The 10,199-nt window shown below is 31.6% G+C and overlaps 1 protein-coding gene across 1 annotated transcript; it reads right to left on the bottom strand.

Moving 5' to 3' along the window:
- Positions 1–1,569: 1,569 nt before the first annotated feature.
- LOC132182739 (aquaporin SIP1-1-like) lies at positions 1,570–3,668 on the bottom strand. The gene is made up of 2 exons (XM_059596069.1): positions 3,088–3,668; positions 1,570–2,071 (listed from the first exon to the last, which is right to left on the bottom strand). The coding sequence occupies exons 1-2, from the start codon at positions 3,424–3,426 to the stop codon at positions 1,691–1,693; spliced, it is 720 nt and encodes a 239-aa protein (XP_059452052.1). The 5' UTR covers positions 3,427–3,668; the 3' UTR covers positions 1,570–1,690.
- Positions 3,669–10,199: the final 6,531 nt, after the last annotated feature.

Below are 10,199 nucleotides of genomic sequence, written 5' to 3'. Positions count from 1 at the left end.
AGGTGCCACCTACCTCTCATCAAATATCTAATTTTTCATGCTCGTGCCAAACATGTGCAAATTGATTTTCATTTTGTTTGTGACATGATGGCCTCCAAGACTCTTGATATTTGGTTCATTTCCAGTAAAGATCAAGTAAACGACATCTTCACAAAACCATTATCTTTTCTTCGGTTCACTAAGCTTCGAGACAAGCTTCAAATTATTTCACTTCCTCTGAGCTTGAAGGGGCGTGTAATGGATAATTTTTAACCAACCTCTTAACTACAAGTTTTGAATTCTTCACAACATTTGGATATACCTTAGGAAAATAAACTCTCATATGCTATTTGAATCATTTTAGATAATCCTAGCCTTATCATAGATTCATAATAGATGGTTTTGTAAAGTTCAAATTTTGAAAATATGTAACAACTTCTTCTATATATACAATAGCCTCTACTCAATTGAGTAAGGCAGCAAAACGTTTCCGTATTATTTGCATTTTACATTGCCCCACTCTGCACATCTTCTTGATCAGTTACTGCATAATACCATTTTTTAAAAATGCATAACATACTGATGCAAGAGAGTCAGTAGAGATTGAGTTGTCTAATACTGAATTAATGACACTAGAATATCTTGAAAGAGAAAATCAACACAAGAATGACAAGAGAATCAATAAAGCCATACATAAATGGAAGAATAATATTGCGCATTAGGTAGTAAATCAGGCATAACTTTGGCTGTGAGTATCGTAATCGCGTATATGACCAAAATCTGAAAAGCTTTTTTCAGCGTGTACATCATGGCCATTGAGCAATGCTAAATGAGCACCGTTTTTGGGCCCAAAATCCATTGTTTTTCCTTCAAAATCATTATTTCAAGTTATTTTTTGTCATATTATGAAATATTTATTTTCTCATTTTTGTAGTGATTTTATTATTGGATTTTACCAAAAAAAAAAAAAAAATTGCAGAATCTTTATTTTATTTCGTATTTTGATTTTATGTAATAATTAAACCCTTTTTTTTTTTTTTTTTTTTTGCAAAAAATCTTTTGCAATGGTGAAATCAGGATTTTAGATGAGGGAGACAGACAACTAAAAGATGATGATTTTTTAGGATAAAAAAATAATTTTGGGGATTCAAGTCATAAAAAGAAACGGTACAATTTAAAGATATTTTTAAAAGTTTTGGAGTTCCCCCCCAACGCAACGGGTAGTTTTGCCCCTATTTGTCTGCTTCAGCTATACTTGTGAGCCTAATTCTTCATTCTAAATTTTTAATAATATTACTTTGAGAGCTAACCTCTATTGTATTTTCTCAAACTTAATCATTATTTTATTTCTTCTTGAATTATCTTGACAGTCTTCAAATTCTTAATTTTTGCTTACTATCATATGTTGTCGGAACGATCTTAGTTCTACTCGACATCATATATATACTCTTAATTGACCGATCATTAATTGTTTCTTAAGCTATAATGAAAATGTTGAATTTAATTATTGCAACATTTTCCTCCTCAATAGTAAAACCTAGCTAACACCTGATATTTATAACTCCCGAAATCAAGGTAAAGTAGGGGTAGGGTTCGAATTCAACATTAATATATGCTTTGATGCAATTAATGAGAAAGAGCAAATTTATTCACTTTACTATTGAGAATAAAAAAGAAAAAAGAAAAAACCTCTTATCTAAATGCTTCTTCATCAGGCTTTCTTCTGCTTGATTGGTAGAATAAAGAGAAACCGATAGATCCAACCAGCCAAAGTTGCTCCAGTGAAGGAACCAATCCAGTAAACATAAAAATGTTCCCAAGTATTATGCTGATTATTCACAAATGCCCACCCAAAGGCGTTGGCAGGGTTCATGGATGGCCCTGTGTAACCAGACCCTGCAACAACCATTCCCACAGTTGCCACAGCAATCAACCACACCTTTAGCAGTGGATTTTTAGGACCCTTGAGCACAATGAAAAGGATGGCAAAGCTAAGCCCAAGGCTCAACGCCGCCTCCGCCACGACTCCGGTAAGCAAGTCCACTTTCAGGTATGGTCCCTTAAGCCTGTGCTTGTATTGGGTCGGCATCACCTATATTAGAATATTAATTAAATTATTAAATTTAAAATTAAATAAATAGTAATTTAACAATGGATACAAATTTTCTCTAAATTGGTTTGGAAAAAATTTTCTTCAATCTATTCTAATAAGTGACAAATGTCATTTAACAATTTTTTAGTTTCTAAAAAATTAATGTTTGGGTTCTTAAAGGACAAAGTTTTCTTCCAAACTTGATTGGATAAACTTCCTCCAACTCAGTCTATAAAAATTACATGTGTCATTTGAATATGTGGGATGCACATAATTTTTTAATAGTATGGAAAAAGTTGGAATAAATAATATTAAAAACTCATGTACATCTCACATGTTATTAAAATAGACACATGTCATTTTTATAGACTGAGTTGGTGGAAGTTCATCCAACCCAGTTTAGAGGGAAACTTTGTCCGTTTCTAAGAGCATTTCCAGCAGTATATCTAAAATGAAGATATTAGTTACATTTAGCTATTTTTGTCCATTTTTTTTGCTCCAACAGAATAGTTTCATATTAGCTATTATACCCTAACTGCTACAGTAAATAGCTTCATATCACTATTCTGTAGTATATTAAATTGTTGAATATAATATTATTTTCACATTATTTTCTCTCTCTTCTCTCTTCTTTGTTCATGAATTTATGATACAAATTCAAGTCTTTTGAATTACTAAAAACTCTCCAAAAAAAATTGAATAGCATTTATATAATTGACAAACTAAAAATGAAAAAATAAAAATAATATACCGGCCGTATGCTACATATATCAATTCTATTGCAATTTACAAGATGATACAAAAGCGGATAAAAATAATAATAATAATAATATGAAAGATTAAAAAAATATATTTAATAAAATAAATAATGAAAATAAAAAATCTGTTGAAATTGGTATTAAAAAATGAGTAGGTAAAATAGAGAATTGTGCTTTCTCACTAAGAAGAATACCCCTTATAGCTGGAATGATCTTATTATAGTAGGCTTTCCAGAAGTTTTGTTGATTAACAATTACCTGCAATATAGCTTTGGCACCAACCAATCCGCCGGCAGCCTGAGCTGGAAATTGCACGGCCATGGAGACGAGAGACGAGTCGGGTTTAAGGCCGGCGGCGTAGAAGGAGACGGTGGTGGAGGGATTGAAGCTGGCACCACCCAAGGCCTTGTCAATCAGCCTGAATATAAGTACAAGAGTGGTGGCAAGGAGGGTGGTGATGAAGAGGCCCGCCAGTGACTTGGGTTGAACGCCGACGTATGTAGCAATGATGGGTGTGAGGATTCCCATCATCGGCGTGCTAAAAACCCACAAGGATGTCAATATTGCATCTCCGATCGCCGCCCTCATCACACCCATCGATCCCCACTTTCTCTCTTTGCTCTCAATCTTCTGATCCTTTTACTTGTATAACGAGCAGCAACAAAGTAACCAAGCAGTACTGGAATTTCAGCATCCCTCCAAAAGAAACAAAAATTAATGGAGATGCCGGCCACCAAACCTGTAATTAATAATTTAATCTATCTATATCTGTATTTTTGTGGGTTTGTAGAGTAGTAGAATAAGCTTAACTTTTACGCCATTTTTGTGTGCTTGAGAAGGACCGCTGCTTCATCAAACCTTTTTCACGTGGTTACCTAATGCTTACCAGTTCCCAAAAAAACAAAGCATGTGAGAGGTGCGTGTAGATATCTTAGTCGTTGGGGCTTTTTTTAAAGCTATTTTTAGAGCTAATGCTGGACCTAAAGTGACGGTCACTATCTTGGATACTCAGCGCCGGCGACTTTTATAAAGCCGATAGCCAATAGCCAATAACCAATAGCAATCAAATGTGTCATTGAAATAGACGTTTGAGACAAAAATAAAAAAACAATCCTCAGGTGATATGAGAGGGAGAACAGCCATTTTATGATATTTACCATTGTTATATTTAACCCATAAATGATGTTACACTATTTGAATTTTTTTAATGGTGTGCTAGTAGTAATGCCAAACTATTTTTTTTTTTTTTTACAATTTTTTCTTTCGCTTGTTTTTTTATGAACTAAAGACTACCCAGACTATAACTATCGAATAAAAATTTATATATATATATATATATATATATATATATAGTCTACAATTAAATTATAGTTATTAAAGAACAACAAAATAGCTATAATTTCTTATTAATTAAATACCAATACAAAGAGCAAACCCAATGTACAAACTCTTTAGCATGCCCATTTAGCAACTCATTCTTCTTTTTTTTTTTCTTTCTATCCATTAAAGTCACTCATTTTTTTCACATTTACAAATAACTTTCTTCTCATAGAAAATTCAAAACTCATTTTACTCACATCATCTCACCTTTGTGTCTTATTAATCTATTTCTTTCTCATTTCTATTCGACTGACCTATTTGCTTGTGGTAGCCAATACTGGTAGGGACTACAAATTTTTTATACAATTAGGGCTTCTAGATGTGAATGGGTAAGGATCAAAAGATTTATTGGGTAAGGATTACAAAACTTTTATACAATTAAGACTTCTAAGTTTGAATGGGTAAGGGCCAAACGATTTATTGAGTGGGCCAAATGAACTAGTGAGAATCGCATGTGTTTTATAAACAGAGATAAAAGAATTTTTTTCAACCAAATTGAAAAAATAAATAAATAAAATAAAATAAAATCTTTGTGGCTACACTTCGTAAAGTTTTCATTTTGGTTCTTTGATGACTTCGATTCAAGCCATTTAGAAAGAGACTAGCCCACTTTCAGACTAGTCTTGGGCTTCCAAGTGACCTTTCTTGCTTGCTAGGCTACAACTTGATCGAGTTTGGGCTTTTGATGCAGGCCATCATGCACTAATGAGTCTAAATGGACTTTTGCCCAATCTAATACTTGGGCCATTGGATTCAATCAATGGATGACTACTATAGGGTCGTTTGGCCCCTATCTGGTTAAAAGGGGTAACTTGACCACCCTTTAAAGGTTTTTTTTTTTTTTTTTTTTTTTTTTTTTATTATTATGAGTGACACTTGTCATAATATAATTGTTGCTTACATGACATTGGAAGGTTTTCCTCAAAAATGAGAATGGACGTTGAGTGTAGGGACTATTTGTTTTTTGTTTGCTTATTGCAAGGAGCTGTCATCCAACTTTTATATGACAAAGAGCTAATTGCAAATGGATGTACTCACAAGGGCTGATTTTGTTAAATTTATTTTAAATGAATAAATAAAATTATTTATTTTGAGTATTTCAAATAATTATAAATAGATTTTGTATATAAAAGATTTTATGTGCATTTACTTGAAAGATTTACATCTTTTAAGTCAATCAAAAAATAAATAATAAAAAAATAAATAAAAAAAACCAAAATTTTGAAGTGTAGGGAGAAAAGTTTTATCTTACATTGACTAAATATAAAGAAGCCAACTAGTTTATAAGGAACACTCCTTACTTAACATTAACAATAAATTGAGTGATGTAGAAGAGAGCTAGCCAGCTATGACATACGCAAGAGCAAAGACTTTGAATGTTATGAGGCCCAATTTCAATTGTAGAAGACTTAAGAGGACTTAAGCAAATTGAGAGTATTTCAGATAATTATAAATATATTTTGTATATAAAAGATTTTATGTGCATTTACTTGAAAGATTTACATTTTTTAAGTCAATCAAAAAACTAAAATTTTGAAGTGTAGAGAGAAAAGTTTTATTCTATTTTGGTTGAATACAAAGAAGTCAACTAGTTTATAAAAAATATTCTTTACTTAATATTAACAATAAATTAAGTGATGGAAAAAAGAGCTAGTCAACTATGACACACACGGGCAAGGACTTTAAATGTTATGAGGCCCGATTTTAATTGTAGAATACTTAAGAGAACTTCGGCCAATTGAGCCATTTTCATGTGCAAAATGATTTTGGAGGGTTAAATGTGCCAAAAATCATTATAAATATGACCATTTGGTTATATGTATGGACACATAATCATATAACTTTTCTATTTCTCCTACAACTCTCTTTTGTGCAAATTTTATTTTAAGGGGATTTTCGTTTACTCTAAAAAAATACTAATTCTAAAGTGACTTTAGGATTTCATTGCATTTCGAAACAATTTTGTTCAAATTTCTTTTTCTTTGCCTTCATAATAATTTGCTCTAGTAAGAAATTTTTTTACGGTTTTCCAGGCAGGTTTATGTATTTTGCTCCTTTTTAGTTGATGAAATATAATCTTGCTCTTTATAATAATAATATAATAAAAAATAAAAAGAAAGAAGAGGGGTGTCCTACGAAGTAGGCCCAATTAATGCTATAAGCCTAAAATGCTGAGGTCTGACTGCCTGAGAGCCATAGATATAGTCCGTATATGGGCCGCTGTAACGCAATTAAGGATGTTGTCATTTTCAACCAAAGTAATGTCAGACAAATATTCTAATTAAAGACAAATAACCCTCGATTGCTTCCGTTGCTTTGCATATAGATATGCTAATACATTTTTCTTTCGTTATTTTCTCATTCTTTCATTAGTTGAGAAATGCTTGGTTGTATTAAAATGTTCATGTTTTAACTATATAAAGAGTACATGGCCCTATTTTAATTTTTTATTGTTTAAAATCTTTTAATTTTAAAATCAAAATTAAAAATGAGAAAAACTTAATAAAAAAATTAAAAAAAAGAGGAAGGGGTGGTTAGCCACCCCAGTTGAGCCTTGGGGTAGCTGAACAACCCCCAAGGGCTGGTTGGAGGTGGCCAAAGGGCCATGAGGTGACTTCGGCCACTCCCAAGCGGTTGGTGGAATGGTGGGGGTGGTCGAAGCCACCCCCATGGCTCTCGGCCATCCCTAAGTACCAAATTCACTAAACTCATTAATTTTTTTTTTTTTTTTCTTTCTCTCTCTTTTTGGCCCTTGAATGTAGCTGATTCACTCCCAATGACCATAAGAGTGGCTTCAGCCACCTCTAACCGGCCCTTGGGGGTGGTTCGGCCACCTCCAAGGCTCAACTGGGAATAGGAGGTGGCCAACCACCCCTTCCTCTTTTTTTTTTTTTTTTAATTTTGATTTTAAAATTAAAAGATTTTAAACAATAAAAAAATTAAAATGGGGCCATGTTGCCACCTAAAATTTATACGACCAAAACATAAACTTTTTAATGCAACCAAACATTTCTCTTTTAAAAAAGAGAAATACTATGATTAGTGTTTTTCTAATCTTTGTAAATATTATTTACACTTATTTACACAATAGCGTGATAGTGTTTGCTTAGAGTTTTTATGTCAATCCAAAGAAGAAAAAAAGAAAGAGTTTTTTGATGCCTCTTTCTCCGAATAACATTGTTTTGATGCCTCTGGTCGTTAATTAATTATATCAAGTGGGATCATAAGAAGCTTAGGTGCTATTAAATCTCTATATATCCTCTATCTATAAACTAAAAAGATTATACCGAAACATGTTTTAAAGTAATTTAATTAAAGTTTAAGATTATTCGTGTCGGTGTCTACTATTTTAAATCATTAAAAAGCAAAAGAGAGAAAAGAAATGGTACGTACGTGGAACCAAAGTCGTTCCTAATGCAGTAAGAGTTGAGGCCAATTATTAATGCACATGACCCACCCATTTTCTTATTGGGCCAGCACCGACTCCTACAATTATTCAAATCTGAAAAGTGCAGAGGACTTCAAATCACTAAATAAAATGTCAGCAGATCTGAGACAAGCTTCATGGTTGAATACCATCCTCCAACCCACTCGATTGGAGCAATTTTTTTTTTATTATGATATATTATTTTTGTAATATAATATAATATTATTTACACCGTTACCGTTAGATCAAATAACATTAAATCTTAATCATAAAATGACTTATTTTCATTTTAAGTAAAATAGATTGGAACTTGTCCGTTCAAGGTAATCTAGACTCCGACTTAATTTTCACTTCAAATATTGCGTGGTTTTTTCTTTTGTTGAAATCAATATATTACATTGATAAATATTTGTACCTTTTGAAATAATAATGATGCGAAAATATTAAGCGGAAGCAAGAGCGAAAATGAATACAAATAACTTACGGGTGGTTCAGTATTAAACACTTACGTCTATCACTCGGAATATCCTTAAGGGCTAGATTTTGCTCATTAACTTGATTTGTCTATAATACAAAGGTTTCTATTTATAGGGTAATGTTTAAATACAAGGGTACTAATCAAATCTCTTTAATTTAATTACAATCTCAATATTTGATTACAATCAGCTCATAAATAGAGAATATTTGATATAAACATACTTATGAAATATACAAAAAATATTATATATTTTTCATATATTCTAACAGTACCACTACTATTTTGGAAAAGAAAAAATCAAAATTAGTCTTTAATTTAGTTCTTGAATTTTTAATTTTGATAATTAGGTTCTTACACTTTCTTTGGGTATTAACTAGGTTTTTGTCATCCTACTCTCAAATTAATTAATAGTATGCTAATATACTTGCCGCGTGAAATAATTACTTTAAATTACAAATATACAAAATAAAAATTTTAAAAAGTTTTGAAAGTGTGATCGACCACTCCTAATGACAACTAACTGATGAGGAGGGCCAACCCTCTCCAACGAGAGGCACTGTCCCTACACAAGGGGGGTGGTCGCACCTCTAAGCGGCTCTCTCACCCATTAAGGGTGGTCAGTCACTCACAATCCATATACATATATATAGTTTTATTTAAGATATATTTATAATTTAATAATTATGTCATGTTGTACATATAAGCAGTGGCGGATCTAGGAATAGGAGTTACCAGGGGCATAAAAAATTAATTTTTTTTTCTCTTTATGTATTATATATATTTTTTATAATACGGTAAATACAATCAAAAAATAAATTATATCATAATATATGTATCACAAATCAAATCAAACTCATCAAATTACCCAACAAAAAAAAAAAAAAATCAAAGTAACTATTAAAAATCTTCATCTAACGACATCACAAACACATAATAATTTAAACTACTTACAAAATAAACTAAGCACAATTAAATGACTACTAGTGTCTAAGAAAAATGAGTACTTTTAGTGGGCTATTAGCATACGGCTATTTCTTTTAGAAAAGTCTCAAATCTCAAAACATAAATTATATTAAAGTTTAAGCCTACATAAAAGAGACTAGAATCTAAATTTAGCCAAAAAAAATCACATTTATCTATAAACTATGACTAGAAACACTAAAAAATTCACCCACTATCTTTTTTTAATAATAAACTATTATCTATTCTCTCTCCACTAATAAAATATAACTTTATTTTCTCTCTCTTTAATAAAAAATAGCCTCATTTCTTTACATAATGGCCATTTAACGACCAATAGAAGGCTAAGGGTGCCCTTGGTAATTTTTTTTTACCAGGGGCACCCATAAAATTTTGAATGAAAATGCTTAATAAATTTTTTTTTAAAAAAAATTTACCAGGGGCGCCTGCCCCCAGGGCGCCCCTGTGTAAATCCGCCACTGCATATAAGATATATTAAACAAGAGCTATAAGAAATTGATTTATTAATCTAATATGACATACTGTTAATTAAAAAGAAATCTTATATATTACACTTTTATTTTATTATTCTAACATGACTATTAAATAATTATAATATCCAATGGCTATTACACCCAAGCAAATCAGCATTAGCAACGCATAATGCATAATGAGATAAATGCATAACGTGAGGTATTCTATTAATTAAATAGACAGTAGATTCACATAAAACTTACTTAAAATAAAAGAAAAAACTAAATTTAAGTTTTTTTTTTTTTTTTTTTTTGAAGTACTGAAAATTTAATTATCATATCTTCACACTGCTAAAGTCAATCAGACATTAATTACCTTTTAATAGACGAATAGATGACAAATTACGTCGTTTTAAGAGTACCGCACCAACCAAGACCATGCATATTAATTGTTTAATCCAGTACTACTGACGTCACACACAGAATCCAAGGGACGCGGTGTGGAAAAACACGGCTTTTTTTTAATCTGGATGCTGCAGAAACAGCTCATGATGATCTGACCATTGCCTGCTGCACTTCTTAGAAAGACAGCCACAACTCTACGCTTCTCCTTGATGCTTTAACAAAACCGACATTTTATCCCGCCGAAGAA

This window comes from Corylus avellana, chromosome ca5, assembly GCF_901000735.1.
Source record: "Corylus avellana chromosome ca5, CavTom2PMs-1.0".
NCBI lineage: Eukaryota > Viridiplantae > Streptophyta > Magnoliopsida > Fagales > Betulaceae > Corylus > Corylus avellana.
Note: the sequence above shows the minus strand (reverse complement) of the source record. Positions and strands in the feature narration are given on the sequence as shown.